Genomic DNA, 18,973 nt, shown 5'->3' with positions numbered 1-18,973 from the left:
GCACCACGCAGGGGGTGACAAGCCGGGCAGGCTATTAGCCTGGCTATATAAGAGTGAGACGCCCAGGCAAACGATTAGAGCAATACGGGGCATGGATGGGTGAATAATAGACACCCAGGATGAGGTTAACAGAGGCTTTATAGAATTTTACCAACAACTGTATAAGGGTGCAGAAGGGGGTGTGGGAGATGAAGTGATAGAAACATTGGCGGACATTGGCCTGCCCAAATTAGGGATCGCGGAGAGGGACACCCTTGAGGCTCCAATTACGTTAGAGGAATTGGAGGCAGTGATCCAGCTATTACCCACTAGCAAGGCTCCCAGGGCGGACAGGCTCCCTAGCGAGTTCTACAAAACATACAGGGAGGTGTTGCTCCCTCCGCTATTAGCAATGTCAAACAAAGCATTGGATAAAGGGATACTGCCGGATTCCCCTCAAGCCTAACAAACCATGCATGGACTGTGGGTCATACCGACTGCTATCCATGCTTAATCAAGATAGCAAGATACTCACGGCAGTGTTGGCAAATAGGCTGAGGCCGGTTATTAATAAACGTATACATCCCAACAAGACCGGGTATGTTTCGGGTAGGAGAATATCTGACAATCTTAGAAGGCTACACCACGTCATAGAACAGACAGAAAGGGACCCACAGGAGGTTGCAATAATTTCATTAGATGCGGTGAAGGCCTTTGATTCGGTCAAATGGCCGTGGTTGATGGCAGCCCTTAGAGAATATGGGGTTGGGCCCACTTACTTGAGGTGGGCACAACTGTTGTACAGCGCACCACTGGCCCGAGTTAGGACGGGAGTGACTGTGTCAGATCGCTGGAAACTCAGTAGGGGTACCAGACAGGGATGCCCGTGGTCTCCAATGTTTATTGTAGCACTGGAACCTCTGGAGATATACTTGAGGCAACAATATGGTGAGGTAGGGATAAGTACGAAAGGAGGGCAACACCCGATGATATTGTATGCCGATAATATGCTGCTGTATTTAAGATATCCGGAGGAAAACCTACAGTGTATTCTGGAAGTAATCGAGGGATATGCAGAGGTGTCAGGTATAACAGTAAACCCCAAGAAATCTTGTATATTCCCCCTAGGCAGATATAAAGTGTTACCATGTGAGGAACTGCTGAATATACACAAAACACAGTGAAGGCAGTGAAGGCAGTGGCTAATATTGAAAACAGTGTGAGGTTCTGGGGCAAACTCCCACTGACCACGACGGGGAGTGTGGCATTGCTGATAATGGTGGTACTGCCTAGGTTGCTACATTTCTTTGTGAATATACCGTACCTGATACCTAAGCGATTCTTTGTCAAGCTCGAAAGTATATGCAGAGGGTTTATATGGCACAACACTAGAAACACGATAGCATTGTGGAAACTGTAAAACACGTATGACCGAGGGGGCATTAAATTGCCCAACTTTGAGATGTACTACTTGGCCATCCAACTACGGCATGTGGCTAAATGGCTATCGGAAGATTCAACATCCGAGTCTGGATTGTTGAGAGCTGAATGTGCCCCGTTCTTCCTGAAAGAGTGGATATGGGTGCCGAAACCACAGCATGTTGGGTGGACGAGAATGCTGGATTTGGGATGGGAGATTTGGCAAAAAGCTTGTCGGGCCATGGAAAACCCGATCCCATGCTCCCCACATACGTAACTAGTGCCACTGAAAGGTGTAGATGAGCAACTGAGGAAAGTGATGCGGAGGCATTGGGAATCGACTGGGATAGCAACACTGGGGGATATATGGCAAGAGGGGAAGGCAGTAGATTTTGACACACTGGAGGAAGATACCGGTCTACACATGGGGGCAGTACATTATAACACCAGGCTGGAGAGGAAGATAAAGGACACGTGGTCAGAAATAATGCTGGAGGGCCCACAGGAAACGGCCATTAAAACATTTTATGACATATCAGAGGGGGGAAGGGGGGGGACAAAGTTTCCCGAATTTACGAACTTCTGATGTCAAGGGTGGGGAAGGAGGTGCTCCAGTTGAGACGGGACTGGGAAGGAGACGCAGTGGAGTCTATGAATGATGGGTTGTGGGCGAGGGTTCAGAGATACCACAAAAAAGTGTCCAGGAACACGAGGTTACAACAAATTCAACTATATATTACCCATAGGGCAAATATGACCCATCAGAGGATTGCAAAGTTCAAAAATGCGGGAAGACAGACATTTCCTAAATGTGGGGAGGAGGATGCAGGAATGATGCATATGTTCTGGCCGCGCCCGGAACTAAAGAGATTCTGGGGGGAGGTAGCCCATCATTTGACTGAAAAGGGGATTAAACTGGAGGTTGAATCTTTGTGGGCATGCATGGTCACAGGGTTTTCTAGCCCGCGTAAACTGGCACATATAAGCAAACTCAAAGGCTTAGCCTATATACTGGCCAAGCGTAGAATTGCTATGGGCTGGAAAGCAAGTAACAGACCAAAAGGTAGAAGCATGGTGGTATGACCTACTGAAATGGGTGGACGCGGAAACGGTGGTGTTGGGTGAAGCAGCCAACAGAGGGGGAGACGAAGAAGCAGAGACATTGAGGGCCTGGAGGCACCTTTTGGCTACGCTGTCTGGGTCTACCCTGACCAGCCTAGAAGACAATGATTCCACGTAGGGTGAGGCGAGGGAGACACCCCCAGAGAGGGCGGAGGAAGGCGATGAAGGGAAGTAAGATTGAGATGGGGGGAGGGTAAGGGATAGCGGGGGACATAACATGATACAGTATATAACACTTGGAACTTATGTTGGATATCCACTGTTTGGTTTTTGTTTGTTGTTAAACTCAATAAAATTGTTAATAAAAAAAATAATAACAAAGTCAACAAATCACTCTTTACAAAACGGAAAAATTGTTTTGTGAGACAAGATGGAATTGTTGTGATTTTTCTAGCCACCATTTTATAAGGGCGGATCACTGCTGCTTTCTAAGGAAAGTGGAGTTTGCATAAAAGGCAAGTTAGCTTTTCTCATTCTTGTATTGTTAGAGCGTCTGTGTATACATAACAAAATATGGTTAAGGGTTTCCGGTCCATGGGTTGTGTGAACATTATTTCAATCATAGGGCAGCTCCCAGACATTCAGGTTTGGCCTTTTTTGAGATTGTGGCCTTATATTTATAAGCCAGGGAATATGTTTAAACTGCTTTGCATTGTGTTTTTTCTCACTTTACTGCCTACAGTCTACTGTATTTCTGATGATTTGTGTAAAGTGTTGGTGATCGATATGGAGATGACCAACTGTTTGTATAAATACATGCATGTGCATATGATTGTTTTATGGATAGTTACTTGCCTTTGATGTTATTGTCAAGACTGCTTTAAATGCCTAATAAATATAGTATTTTTGTATTTCTGTCTAATTTGATCTGGTTGAATTATCTGTGTATGGCACATTGTACCATTACACCATTCCCATAGCTCCTGAAGACTTGCCTTACTGCTCTCTTCCACTACCTCGATAGAGTTTGGCAAGACCCAAGTGTCATCAACTAGGATGGCCTCTAAGGAACCCCTCGCCCCCAATAGGGCTGGTTCTGAAAAATCCATCTTAACAACTGCCCAACATGTGACCTATCCTTTTGTTTCACCTTTTCTTACCTCTCCTGCATAAGTAGGTTTAAATTGGCAAATGTCAGGCAGCAAGCCTGTTCATTGCAAGGACATTATCAAAGATCATATACGCTCTTTGTGTCACACGCCCAGCACAACCGCTTCTTCACTATACTATACTCCTCTTTTTACTGCACTTGCTCTTAGGTTTTCCTTTGCAGTAGTGTGTGTTAAAGTGTGTCTTCAGTAGTTGTGTAGACTTCAGTGTGGGAGGTTGTTGGGGGACAATTTAAGGGTGTCGAAAAAAGGCATTTGGGAATTATTGCCAGCCTTGAATATTTGGCTCCCGGTGTCATGCTGCAGGATTCACCAAACTGTTTTTTGGATGTCGTGCTTCTCTTTAGGTGTCTTTGCTTTAATATCAGACTCTTCAGTACCACGGGACTCTATGTTTTTTCAGCATCTTGTTTGGGGGACTAGGTCTTTGCATGTGCCTTTTCGCCAGCGCGAAACTGTGGTAAACTAGGGTTTTTCTCCCCCCGCAGGATTCTCAAACTTAGGTGGACTCTCCACTGTGTACCTAAAACGCATTACTGTTGCTGTTCTTAAATGTGGTAAACTTGTGCTTGCCGCTCTCTTCCTGTCTGCAGGCTCTCACATCGTCTGTCTTCCCGCCCACTCCCTCCTACTCTATGGTGCTCTCTATCTCGCCTATCTTCTCTAACTGCTTCTCTATTGACTATCCTGCTCTCCTCACTAAATCTGGTAGGAAAAAGTTTAAAAAGGACATCCTGGTCTCCAACCCAGGCCTCCCTATCGCTGACACCTACACTAGTGCCTGCTCTAAGGAAACTCTCACTGACATCCTCTTTTTTGTGCCTTCGCCTGACCTATGGACCCTTCATATGGTCTCTGTGCTCTCTCCTTTTTCCTCTTCTCCCATTAATGGTGGCACCCCCTGGGATGCCCTCTTGGCCCCCTTCCACTCTTCTAAGGCCATCACTAATGTCTACGCTAATGGGACCGTCTTGGTCCAAGGCCCTCAGGCCAACCTTCACCTCTTTGATAGGCGCTTCCCTCGCCTCATCAACTTCCTCTCCTCTCCTGCTGTCCCCCCTCCTCTGTCCTCGGCTACCTTGCCTCTACCCTCCCTCCCTGCCCCCTCTCTTGCTCCTTCTTCACCTCCTTCTTCTACACCTCCGCAGGGCGTACCTCTGATCTGTACCCCTCCCCGGAAGTCCTTCAAGGATGGCAACCTTCTCCACATTGCCACTCTTAACTCTCGCTCTGCCATCAAGCATTCCTCTGATATCTGTCACCTTCTTGAGGAACTGGACCTTGACGTCCTCGGTCTCACTGAGACATGGTTCACAGCCAGCTCTGTCACCAGCTTTGACACACTCCTACCTGACGGTTACAAGATCCTCTCCGTGCCCAGGCCCAACCGTGCAGGGGGGAGGGTGTTGCCCTTATCTTCCCTGAGTGGATTCCTGCCACTGTCACTCATACGCAGACCTACTCCTCTTTTGAATGTCTTGTCTGCCGACTCTCTCTCTCTCTCCTAGCCATTCCCTTACCGTGGCTACTATCTATCGGCCACCTGGTCAAATTTCCTCCTTCCTCTCCGAGTGGGCTGACCTCTCCTCCTCACTCTTGTCCACTACCACTCAACTCCTCCTTCTCGGTGACTTTAACATCCACCTAGATGCCTCCTGTCCCCCCACTGGACTCTTTCGTGACCTCTGCGACTCTCTCTCACTCTCTATTCTCCCATCTGGGCCTACTCATTCTGCAGGGCACACTCTTGATGCTCTGATCTCTTCTGACCTTCCCCTCTCAGTCCCTCTCTCCACTCCTTTCTCCTGGAGTGATCACTTTCTCCTATCCTCCCACCTCACCCTCCCTACCCCACAGGCCAAGCTACCCTCATCATTGCCACCCACCTTCTCGGTCATCCGACCCATGAAGCGCGTGTCAGTTGAGGCTTTCGCTGCCACCTTCTGCCTCCCCCTTCGGCTGACTCCCACCCTGACACAGCCCTCTCCTTGCTCCACTCTTCTATTTCTGATACTCTTGATATCCTTGCCCCTGTCATGAGAATCCGCCTGAAGCCCAAAGCCAAATGTAACTCCTGGTATGATTCGGATCTCGTCACCCTAAAACACAAGTGCAGGGTGGCAGAGAGGAAATGGCGTGCTTCTTGTTCATCCTCTGACAAACTGGCCTGCCGCCTGCTCCAAAGGCAATATCGTCTCTCCGTTCTCACCAAGAAGAGAGCCCTTATCCAAGCCCGCATCTCTGCGGCATCTAACAATTCGGCCGAACTCTTTAAAATCTGCAAGCTTGCCACCCCTGCTGCAGTCTCTACCTCTCCTGTCCCCTGCCAGGCCCTCTGTACTGCACTGGCCTCTCACTTCATCTCTAAAACGAAGGACATCCTGTCCTCACTCTCCTCCTATCACCTCCCCTTCCTCACTTCCCTGCTCTTCCTCCGGCCCTTCTGCAGCCACCCCTCCTCCCTCCTTCTCTGCCTTTCCCCTTTTCTGAGCTAACAAATTTCCAGACAAGTCCGATCTATGAAAGTCTCGTCTAAACAGGTTCACCCCTGTTCCTCCAAAACTATCAAGGACCACATCGACTCCCTGGCTCCTGCCCTGGCTGACTTTTGCAACCTCTCCTTCGCCTCTGGAGTCTTCCCATCCCCCCTCAAGCACTCCCTTGTGACCCTCTTATTAAGAAACCCTCTGCCGACCCCTCCTGCCCGGCTAACTATCGCCCAATCTCCATCACTCCCTTCCTGGGCAAGCTCCTGGAGAAACTGGCCATCTCCCAGCTTAACCTCCATGCTGAAGCTGTTGGTAGTCTTCATGACCACCAATCCAGCTTCAGAGCGGCCAGAAGCACGGAAACTGCTCTCCTGAACATCCGTGATGACCTGCTCTTGAACCTCGACTCCAACACTCCGTGTGTTCTCATTCTGCTTGATCTCTCTTCTGCCTTTGACACTGTCAACCATGCCATCCTGCTCAACCGTCTCCGCGATAACCTGGGTATCACTGGTCAGGCTCTGGCGTGGCTAACCTCTTTCCTTTCCAATCGACCCTCCCAGGTCCAACTTGGGTCCTTCCTCTCTGACATCTTTTTCTCCACCTGTGGTGTTCCCCAGGGATCTAATCTCTCTCCCTGGCTTTTCAACCAGTATCTGGCACTTCTTGCCCACCGCATCGCCGCCCTCTGCCCCAACTTTCTGTGCTATGCAGACGATACCCAGCTCATTTTCAGGCTACCCTCTGCCTCCTTTTCTCCTGCCCTCATCTCTGACTGTCTGTCTGCTATCCAGGAATGGTGTGCTGCCAACGACCTCCGCCTTAATGCTAGTAAGACTGAGATTCTACTCATCGGCACACCCACTCCCTCCTTCCCTGCAGCTCTCTGGCCAGCCTCTCTTGGGCCTCTTCCTGCTCCTACCTGCAAGGCAAAAAACCTCGGGGTCATCTTTGACTCCACACTCTCCCCTTCTCTCCTCATATATCTGATGTCTCTAAGAAGTCACACTACCAGCTGCACCTCCTTAGAGGTATTCTTCCCTTCCTCTCCTTCCCCCAGAAGCTCACTGTCTCCCGAGCCCTGGTTCTCTCGAAGCTGGACTACTGTAACAGTCTCTATCTTAATCTGCCTGCCTCCACTCTCCGCCCTCTGCAACTCATCCAGAACAGAACTGCGAGACTTGTCCTTGGCCTCAAGCCTCAGGGACCGTATCTGTCCAGGACTGAAATCTCTATACTGGCTCCCAGTGGCTGCGAGGATTAAGTTCAAAACCCTCTGCATTGTCCACAAGGCCTTTCTGGGGCCTGGAGCCTAAATACCTGCAACTCTCTCTTCCTAAATATCTTCCTTCCCGAGCCCTTCGCTCATCCGTCTCCAACTCCCTCAGGGTCAGCCGCTTCTCGAAGCAACAAGCTGGGGGTAGATCTCTCTCCGCGGCAGGAGCCTCCCTCTGGAACAGCCTTCCTACCTCCCTGAAACTTGAGGAGAACCATCTCCGGTTCCGGAAGCACCTCAAAACCTTCCTCTTTGCTTCTGCTTTCTCTCTCCCTCTCCCCTGCTAAATTCTTCACTAAATTCTGCACTGAATCTGAAACTTGGCCACTCTCACCGACCTCGGTCCTGGGCCCAGCCACTCTCCACTTGCACTGCCTCCCTGGCAACCCCTGCACTGCGGGACTGTCTCTGTATCCCTACAGCCCCCCCCCCCTTCCCAGCACTTGTCTGCACTTATCTTGCACTTGCCACCAGCTGGCCCTATTTATTTATTTATTTCTATTCTACTTACCTTGTACTGCACTTTTCCCTTCCCCCTACCCCTGCACTTGCGCGGTCTGAATGACACCTGGCCTAGTAGGATCGTTGTCTGTCCTCCCCCTGTTACCCCCTCCCTGCCTCGTCGCGCCTTGAAACACTTGTGTATAGGCGCGTTACAAATGCCATATCATATCATATCATATCAGCGCGTTTGAACAACATTTCTTGGTGCAGATTTTTTTCCTTAACATTTTAAGGTTTGTCTGAGCTGTCCTTTTCCACTGTGTGCTTGTGTGTCCTGGTCTCTTGTTTTTGCTTTTGGTCATCTGACTTTTCGGAGGTGCGTGTGTATTGGGGAGAGGGGCCGTCAACAAAGCCTTTATCTGTGGAGGCCGGCTGGCCTTTCTTTTCAACCCAAGGTAAATGTGTTCATCTAGGAAAATGCAACAACATTCTGGGTTTGAATGGGTTAGCAGATGCATGGAGGCATTCTGTTGACAGGAATAATTAAGTCAGTCATCTGTGATTGATTAACCATCTCAAATTGATCATGGGTTGGCCTGCAGGCTACCCTAATAAGGGTGGAGAACTCATTCTCAGATCACTCTTGACTCAAATCCAAGTACAGAATCCGTAAACTACAGAAGGGCAGAGCACTTTCAACATAGACGAATCTTTCATTCAGGACTGCCGTCTAAGATGATCTATTACTTATTTTAGAAGAATGAGGGTACGCCAGAAAGATCCTCAAATGTTTCAGAAATACGCATGTCACTCACACCAACCAGACATATTGAAATGAAATAAAGAAAACCTGAGAATACTGATGAGATAACAGGAGACAGTGTTCAATTAACCAGGGCTAAACAAGAATGATGTCTATGGTGGGATCTATAGTCACTTTTCATCCCTCAACCATAACAATACCATGCTAAACAACAAATACTGAAAAAAAAGAGAAAGGGACATGACAAGTAGGAAGGAATCAAATAAGTTGAAGAAAGGAAAAGAAGAATTGAAAAGGAAATGAAGAAAGAAAAATCATGATTACGTCGATCAGGGAGTACGGGTGGGAAGGGTCTAGAAAAGAGGAGTAACTAATATTCTAACAGAATGAAGGGAAGGGTGGACAAGAGATGAAAGAGGTAGGTAGGGAAAGTGAATGGGGTTGCATGAAAGTCATAAAAGATCTGACAAAGATTGATTGCGAGTAAGACAACAAGAGAGGGGTCAGAACATAAGAAGAAAGCAAAATTGGGGTAACAATGTGAATGGGGACAGGATGAGGGACAATATAGTGGCATAAAATAGATTTCCCAGCTGGTACATGCCCTCCCTCTCTCAAAGGCCCATGCACAGCTCTGTGATATCCCAACTGTGATAGGGCTACGAATGCTGGATCCTCCCCTTACCATCACCTGGCTGCCCAAAAGGCAGAGGTTGTGCTGTACAAGCCCAGGTTACTTTATATAGAAACTCCTCTTACCTTAGCTTCATAACCACTGATGGATTCCATCTTCTCTGAACGCCAACCCCAGATACCAGACCTGTTCCTGCAGAGGAGGAATGTACAGAAAACGTAATGGCCACCATATTGTTATCATATTGCCACAGACACACACACACAAATCTCTACCAATGGAATCCGGTCTGGCAATGGGAAGACCTCATTCTCAGAAATAAGGTCTTATTACAAGTACGGTGGTGCAGTAAAAAAAAAGTGGTAACAAGAGTGGTAATTCTGTTACTGCTGCATTACCGCACCTCCTACACTACGCCGTACTACAAATTCAGCAGTGAATTGGAGGATTTACCTTCAGCAAAAATCTGGCGATAAATCTGCTTTACTGCTGCAAATCAGCAAAAATGTCTGCAGAATGAACGCTGGCGGAACTTATAAGGTGGGACGAACACTGCCTACCACCACTTGCAATCCAGCAGAAAATCTGCAGCACCAAGTGGCAGTAACTTTACTTCCTTTTAGTGGGATTCCAGCAGATCTACTGCTGGAATACTGCCAAACTTGTAATGAGGCCCATACTACACTAAACCCCCAAAACCATTTACCAGATCACAATAAGACAGGCAGCAGCAAAATTGTTCATACCGCAGCTCTGAGCACCCAAAAAACTAACTGGAAATTAGAGCAAGCCTGGAAAAAACACAAGTAAGTCAATCAAGTCAAATACAAACAGCAAATCCACATGTACAAAACAAGTCTTAAAAGCCAAAATACTGCACAACCCATAAAGAATCAGAAGAGCAGCAAACCCACAACAGGAAACGTTCGAACTCCTCAACTAGATGAGAAGTCCTAACCCCTGCAACAATACCCCACACCATCCTGACATATCTAACAATTTCAGGGACAAAAACAACAACATCTAGCAAGCCATCACTGCAGCCACCTCTGACGAACAACACGCAAAAAGTAGGGTAGCCCCTTGGTGTGAATGTGCATACATTAAACATAATAATTCAACCATTTCAGACCCACTGTCACAGAAATGTTTATTAAAATAACAAGAGGAATAAGGCCGGCTCTTGCTTCCTCTTCATACGGTTACTTAGTTGTTATGCTTCTAAGATAAGAAGGTGTGTTGTGTCTTGTTCCCTTCCCTGTATGCATGCTGGACATGAGTGATGTCAGCGTGGAATGTTGAGTGATTGAGAAGAATGTTTATGTTTGCCCAAGGTTCTCACCTAAGCAGCTGATAAGATTTAGCCTGGGTGGTGGGATCCAGTGGGGCTTCTCCCCTTTAGATCTTAGCTCCCTGATAACTAATACCTAATGACTTGATGTAACCCGATTTCCTGTAACTGAATAAATTACCTATGAAGCAATCTGCAGCCTCAAGAATCCTCATTCCTGCATTAGAACACTGGCAACGAGTCGGTCTCAAAATCAAACTCAGAGGAAGAAGTCTGGACAAGGAGGAAGTCTGGACCTGAAGAAGGTATTACAGGAAGAGAAGAACAGGTACCCCTAGCTATGTGTGATGAAAGGAGAAAAGGATATGACTGCTGAGAGGGATAGGGGGCGCAGTAAAGGAGTTTGAGTCTGTGGAGAGGGAGACCCACTAGCCGCCAGTGAGATGATTCCCACCACCCAGGGAACACACACAAAAAAAGGGGGGGGGGAGAGAGAGGATGGATGCAGAGTGGTCCTGCTCCCAGAGTAAAGAGAGAGGACACCCAGGGCTTGAAGATGGGGTCACGAGAAAGAGTGACATCCCAAGAAGTATGAGGATGTCAGGAAGTGCATTAAAAGGGATATGGAGAACAGTTATCCTTGTCCCACTCTGGACATGTCTCACAGCTGCTGGATGCCTCTTGTGCAGGTAGAACCAGGATCATCCCATGTTCTTTCCCTAAGCAAGTCCATCCTATTTGAACATTAAAACAATTCTTTTATGAGGTGTACAGTGTATGTGGAGAAACATTTTTGCGAGAGGAGCCCCTTGCTTACTTGCCACCTGGTTAATGCATAGACTGTCTCAACTGCCAAGTGGTCGGTTTCTCCTCTGGGGATCACCCCTTTCTTCTGGGAATGTGCCCAGTCTAAACATCCAAGATATCTCTATGTCTAATCAGCGCGCCATATCAATGGATTATCAGAATCACCTTTCCAGTCAAAGGCCTTGAAAAGGACTAAGGTCGAAACACGTGTCGGCTGACTCCATGATAAATTAAAACCATCACCAGATGAAGATCTGAAACAGACTATTTTCAGTCATTATTTCTGCATATGAACTTACTTTGAGAATCTATTAGCAATAAGGCGGAGCACGACTAGCCTACACCAACCTGTCCATTTGTCAAATAGGATTTAGACTAATGAGGAAGTGAATCAGCACATCTCTCCATCAGCAAGAGACTAAAAATGAACTCCGACAGTAACATATGTTTAGCCCTCATACTTCTGGACATATCAGCAGCTTTCAGCACCATCAACCTCAGAATTTTTAAAGCAGACTGCAAGAATCCGACATCAGTGCCACTGCACTACATGGATAAAGTCCTTCGGAACAGAAAAAATCTACTTGCTAGGTTTCACCTCAAGCACACAAACCATCAAATGGGGTATGCCACAAAGATCAATTGTTTCCCCACTCCTTAACATATAAATGGCCCCACTCAAGCGACTAATGAAAAAGATCGACTCACATGTTATAAATATGTAGACAACACCCGCTTCATTTTCAAGATGATATCCGGCACCTCAAACGACTCCCTCGTCAGGTGCCTTATTGAGATACAATTTGGATAGCCAACAATAACTTGAAACTAAATCCAAATTACAAACTAAAACAATGATAGCCCTCTACAACAAGCACCACTTCCCTGGCCTGTCAAAATGGGAACAAGATCAGAAAATTGAACGAAACAAAAAATCTTTGGATTCTCATGTACAGTGGGGCACACACTACCATCTATTCTTAATCAGATATATCATGCTTCCCACTTAGGTCACAGGCCATCATCTCACGGACACTCAAGAAAAAGCTATTCAAACATCCTTTACCTAGGCATGCCAAACTACCTCACCAAGAAATTACAACATATCAAAAATACAGCAGCCAAACATTTAATAAGACTAGCCTGAAAGGAACACATCATTCCAGTCCTGAGAAGCCTGCACTGGCTACCAGTGAAGGAAATGATCCATTTTAAAGCACTAGGTTTCCCACAAAGAGCATTTCATGGTCAAGAAGTGGAATTCCTTCAATCCAAAAGCATCCCTTCGCAACCACAAAGGCTAATCAGATCTTGCAGCATAATGCTAACCGAATCCAAGTACTATGTGAACAACAAATATGGAGGCACAGCTTTCGCCACTCTCATAGCAAACTTGTGGGAACCCCATGCTTAAAGAAATATGGACAACAGAAAAAACCTAGCTTTCAGAAGAAATTTAAAACGTGACTTACATTGAGGGTGGTGGGAGGGCAACAACCACCAACCAAGCGAGAAACAGAATAAATGATAGTACACAGCTATTAAAAACACTCTTACAACCTAGCAGATGCTAAACAAACATGTCCTCAGAACGAACACAGGGAACAACCACATACGAGGAACAAGCCAAGATAATAGTGTCAACTGTAATTGCTTTAGGCTAGCATAACATATTTGCTCAGACCATAAGGCATCAACATCACAGAATTATCCAGCACACACCCAACAAGTCCAAGTGTCACCATCGAACAACCAGACAAGTGCAACAAGCAATCCCATGAGGAAAAACACAAGGAAGGAACAAACCTCCAAGACCAAAATTGTAAGAATGCCAAAACAAATAACTATATTAAACTCCCCATAGAAAAACAGTCACAATTCTACGCCGCTCTGATCAACTTGCAAAACTGCACCCACCAGCCTAAACACCCTAACAAGTCAGACACTTAAGATCACTCCAGTTGGAATCTACCTAGAAAACTCAACCAACACAGATGTCAGTTGCCCTTGGCTCTACACACACCAACAGTTAAGCCCTACACCTGGCATTTTCCCTCTTCTGCCCCTAACCAGAATCCCCTACTTTTCCCTTTCAATTCATGTTAGCACCTTATGACCAAGCAAATGGGAGTGATGAGCAGTACAAATCCGAATAACATACCCTAACATACTCTTCCAACAAGGCCCAACTCTAAACAGGATAAGAGTAAACAAACAAATACTCACAAACACACATGGAAAATTGTCCAGATAAAAACTGCTCCACCAACAGGATCCTATCTTTTGAGCCACATTTATTGCATTAAGAAACACACTGAACACTGAGATACCGGAGGGTATTCTTACTCATAAACCCCCTCGATTCTCTCCTCTGGTGGCCAGGCAAAGGCCATTGCGCTGGATCCTGACCCTGGGGGTGGAGAAGCGTGGGAAGATCACCTGGGTGGAGAGTCCTTGGGGATTGGCAGTGGAGTACACCCAGGTGAGACATGGTATCCTTCTATCCCTATTGACGACAAACCTAACCTTTCCCTGACCTTTATGGATCATTTTAAGCCAGCCCCCTTAATTTTCCCTCATGTAAATATTGACAGTACTGGGACGAGCAATAGACAACTACGATTTTACCACTTTAGTACCGGGACGAAGAAGATGCCTGTAAAATGTTATGGTCAGGCATGTCCCCTTAACCATGGTCAGGCAAGCTTGAAGCACACCTGCACCTGGTAAAGGGTTACAGGTGTATAAAATGAGGGAGAGAGCGCCACAGAGAGGTGCAGCAGGGAGGCCTGTGTGATCAGCAGAGAACCTTGTTGATGGAGGGGCGAGCCGTTGGAGGGAACAGCTGTGGGTCGGTTCACCGTATGCAGCACACCAAGACGCTCGGGACTGCAGAGAGAGGTGGTCTCAGGAAGCGTGGCGTGGGAGCTGGGACTCCAAGGAGCGGACTGAAGGCAGAGAAGGGAGCCGTGTGGAGAGGCTGTCCCTTTCCCCTTCATCAGAAGTGCTAGTTACCTTGTTTCAATGAGCCAACACAGGAGTGTCAGTTGGACCCCTGACAGAAGAATCAGAAGTTTGTGTGCTCCGTGCTGCTGGGAGAGCTATTTAAAGAGACCAGTGAGTTTCTGTCAGATGAGAAACCCGGTGCGTGAATGACTGAGCATTTCCATTGTTAGAGAATACTTTGTATCAGGGTGGTCGCGTGTCTTGAGAAGAATGTTTTCTAAAGTCTCTGAGTGCTGAGCATTTTATTTAAAATAAAACAAAAGAATATTGAACATCCAGCCGAAGGAAGAGTGAACCTTAAGATAAACCAATGCCCTTTGAATACCAAACGGAATAAAAACTTAACTAAACAAAACTACTGCATGTTGAATTTCGAGGTGAATGGAACTTTACTAAGAAAAACCCTTACATGTTGAACTCTGAATTGAATGGAACTTCAAACTTAAGGAAGATTGAATTAACAGAACTTTAAAAGGAGAGCAAAATAATGTTTTAGTGAATATAACATTAACTGAAAGCTTGAAACTCATCAATATACATTGGAGAGCTGAATTAAATGAAATCCTGAAGTTAATCCTATTTCATGAAAAAAGTAAATTAAGTCTTATGGGCCAAGGAAAGAAAGAAAGCAGCTAAGAGGCCCACCTGTTTGTGATGATGAAATTAAAGTCTTGGGGGAAGGGAACCCTGACACTTGAGGAGCTACATTTGTTGTTTTTGGGGGACAGAACCTCAAGACCCTTTTTGTGTTTGAACTGTGTTGCTTGAAACTTGGGGAAGGGAACCCGGAGGATGGTTTACAAACTGTATAACCTTGAACATAAGAAAGATAACCTTTGAGACTTTTTCTGAACTGGTTTTTACTTGGGGAAGGGAGCTGAAAGAAAGCTGCGAGCTGGAATGAGCTCAGAACCTTATTTTTTAACACTGTGTCTTTGGTTGCCCACATTCCTACACATTGTATAGATTTTGTTGCAAGGGAAAGTATAGGTTTTGGACACAGACAGATTTTTAAGTTGAACTCTTTGACTCAGACTTTCCTTAGTTTCATTCATGTAGGGAAATCCCACCTTAGCATAGGGCAAGTTAGGTCTTCAACCATCCTGACATTTCATTTAATAAAGTTATTTTTGTTTGAACTTTGAATCTGTTGTCTGTGTCTTGCCTTCTGATGCCTTCACAACACCCATCCACACACACCTTCTCCAATGGAACTTTCCAAAACCATCCCCTTTTCCAGTCTCTCCCCAGTTGCACACCAGCCCCAACAAATATACCTACCGCTCAAATGAGACATGCTTGGTGTCCAGATGGGTAGATACGATGGGGGCTGTCAGCCGATTTGCCACATGCTCCTCTGACGGTTTCATGGCAGGCAGCATGAGGTCCGGCTCATGCAGGGCTAGGGACAGTGTTTCTGTGTACACAACCTGCTTGTCGTGGTCCACCTCCATCACCAGTGCACCATCCTCTGGATGGATTAAAAAAAAAAGGCAGTAGTGAGTGGTAAGCAGAGAGTTTGTCTCGCTCATCTGAGGCGTTCCCCCTGTGGCTTCAGGGGAGGGAGCCTCCAAAGGTCAAAGTGAAGCGAGGAGAGGAAGGAAAGAATGGGAACCTACCATTCCAAAACAAAACCTCCCGTTGGTGATCAACATTCCCCCTACCAGCCCTGCACAAAAAAGACCAAGAGTGACACATGAGGAAGTGCTGTCTACAATTACATGCAAGGAAATTGCAGTGGTTGTGAAGACCATCGCCCTGGGAGGAGCCCCTAGCTTGCCAAATGACAGGAATACATATTTAGGCTTAGTGATTGTGATTTATGCCCCCACCAAACAACTGGGAAAACCTTGATAAGGGCAGTGCTCACAGAGCTAGAGCAAAGGTACACAGGGGTATATTGAACCAAGACAGTTTGATAAGCACCTGCTGGATTGCTCTGCCTCGTAGGAACAAATCAGAGGGAATGTGCCCGTTAGAATGTGTAAGCACTAAGCATTGAGGGCGTTATCTCAGATCACTCATATGGCAAGTGAAAGGAGTACAAACAATCTTCCCAAAGCAGCTTACGGCAATGCGGAATGCTTGGCTGTGCATTACCTGGAAGCCAACAGTGCCTCCATTTCAGTTCCAAGAATGGATCTGGTACCCTAAACAGTGGAGGCACTGGAGGTACTGCCTGTTCTAGCAGCCCTTGCAGGTGAGGTAATGACAGGAGAAGGACCAGCACTGAAAAGCTTTAAATTGTGGTGCATTATTAACATGTTGGTGCATTTGAACTAGGCACGGAGGACCCATCAAGTCAGTAGTCGGGGCTGTAGTGCCAACCCAACTCAACATTTCAAATTCCAGGAATGTTATGGGGAAAACAACTTTCTCCGTGCAGCACCCTTGGAAGCTGTGGTGCAACACCACAAAACAGGAACATTAGCATTGCCCAAACATTTTATAGAACACTTTTTGAGACAAGCAACATATATCATGTTTAGGGCATTTGGGCAAGAGGTAAACAGTATGACAGAGAAGGAGCCAGACTTAACCGGACAGAACAAACTACAAATGGAAGAGTGTTCACAAAAAGTAATGTCCCACTTCCCCATCTCAAGATTGTGAAAAAACGATTTGGTATCTAAAAGGTTGCCGAAGAGAGGTCATTAAGAATGGGATGCCATTTGAAAAATAATTACAGAAATTAAATTGGTCCATTATACATTCTGCAGTCCTCTGAGAAGGTTAAGCAATACATATTATGTTTTGATTGATAATGCTACATGTTACCAAGGCGTTGTTGCATTACAATGTACGTATATAAACCTACACCATTGCTTATGCCATGGTTCAGGACATTTAGGCAAAGACGTGCAGTGTAGGCAACCAGAGGTAGAATAACATTAAAAAAAAAAATAGGAACATCATCTATACCTTTATATTTATTTATTGTGTGATCAAGAGTCAAACTTTACACACATTTACAAAATTCATCCCATAATAACAAACAGCTAAATCAAATGAACATCATACAAGGTTAAAAGCAGCTTGAAGAAATACAAAACATTCATTAAAAATATATTAGGATCATTCAGCATGTTACACCACACATAATACCAGGATAAACACGGGTGAGTTCTGAAATGTCCTTTAAAACTCTCCTCGCAGAGCTCCGATAGAGTTTGACAGTCGACAAATAGCGGTTTCATAGTTTCAACTCCTTTATAACAAATGAAGAGAAAGAAAAAGGAATCCATTTTCCTGTGTTGAAGGGAATACTCAACACACTCGACACAGGGAATAATTAAGAGAGGGGTGATCTGGTCATGGTTGTACAAGGCCATCTTGTTATGGAAACCTTGTCATGGTGATAGGAGGGCTAGTAGAGGTGGAGGCTTTGGAAGTGATGTAGGCGATCTTGATTAAGATTTGGACATTAAATAGGGCGCTATGAAGGGAGGTTAAGAGTGACATGTTCAGATTTACTTATACTGTGGTACACACAGCTCAGAGATGCCAATGTAGGAGGACTAACGCTTGAACCACTGAAGTTACTGTTTTGACAAGAGGTTTCATTCTTCAAAAAGGAGGTTAACCACAGTAGTTTTTTTTATTTTATTTTATTCCAAATGTTATTGAGTTTTGTCATATACAGAAAACCACATTAAGGCACTTCATTTAATAACAATCCTCCAACACATCACCTTCCCTCAATGAAACCCCACTCCCACCCCGACCACCCACTGAAATGGAAATAAACACTTTTTTGGCACCTATAGTACGTATAAAAAGAGGGCTAGAGCCCTCTACACCTCCTTGAGACGGCCACCTCACCTCATTCGGTCTACGTCCCCTTTCGTTGAGGGCGCCACTGTGCACCAGCCTAGTAAACTCATTCCATTTCAAGTTTCCACTGCATACCCATCATTCCGTGTCTCATGATTGAGTTACCGCATATGCCCTGTTTAAATCCAACATGTGCATTTCCATTCCTGTACCCTTTCCATGTAATACTGCCATGAGTTTTGGCATTAAATATAGTTTGCTGGCTTTCCTGGCACACACTGTCATGGTCGGCAACTGTGCCCTCTTCCAATAAGTCTAAAATGAATCAAAATCAGTGCAAACCTAATCAATCTATAGATCATTCACCAAAACCATCAATTATTTGATAAATGTATGGGTGCAGGGGAAGAATACCGCTCCTGACACAGAGCCGTAATAAACTATGAGGCTAATGGTGTCCAATCTATGGACACTCCCATTCCCTGCACACCTTAATGCTGATGTAACAGGCACATTTTTAGTACAAATTAGCAAAGTTAGAATGAATACAACAAACATACCAAATTGAACGAATTCCATTTAAATCCTCCAATATTCTTTTTCTTTAGTGTTCAAAAAGCAGCCACAGGTGCACAACGCGTTTCGGGGATATAGTCCCCTTCTTCAGGAGAACAAAACCGCAGATAGAAGCATAGACAGACCCAATATTATATACAGGACATTTCCTAATTTACATCTTACTACATACCACCATGATGATAGTTATACACCACATCTGAAATCCATGTGGTTGACATGCCAGGAGGTTTACAGGCTAGCTCCTATTGTATACTGTGAGCATGCCTCAAGTGATTATAAAT

At 45.7% G+C, this 18,973-nt stretch overlaps 1 protein-coding gene across 1 annotated transcript in view; it reads right to left on the bottom strand.

Moving 5' to 3' along the window:
• ANKRD13D (ankyrin repeat domain 13D) overlaps positions 1 to 18,973 on the bottom strand; it is a 455,050-nt gene that overhangs the window by 250,108 nt on the left and 185,969 nt on the right. The window contains exons 6-7 of the mRNA XM_069628948.1: positions 15,621 to 15,810; positions 9,361 to 9,427 (exon numbers count right to left, since the gene is read on the bottom strand). Coding sequence (XP_069485049.1) covers positions 9,361 to 9,427; positions 15,621 to 15,810 — 257 coding nt within the window. The remainder of the gene's footprint in view (positions 1 to 9,360; positions 9,428 to 15,620; positions 15,811 to 18,973) is intronic.

This window comes from Ambystoma mexicanum, chromosome 12, assembly GCF_040938575.1.
Source record: "Ambystoma mexicanum isolate Mex_15411 chromosome 12, UKY_AmexF1_1, whole genome shotgun sequence".
In the NCBI taxonomy this organism is placed as follows: domain Eukaryota; kingdom Metazoa; phylum Chordata; class Amphibia; order Caudata; family Ambystomatidae; genus Ambystoma; species Ambystoma mexicanum.
Note: the sequence above shows the minus strand (reverse complement) of the source record. Positions and strands in the feature narration are given on the sequence as shown.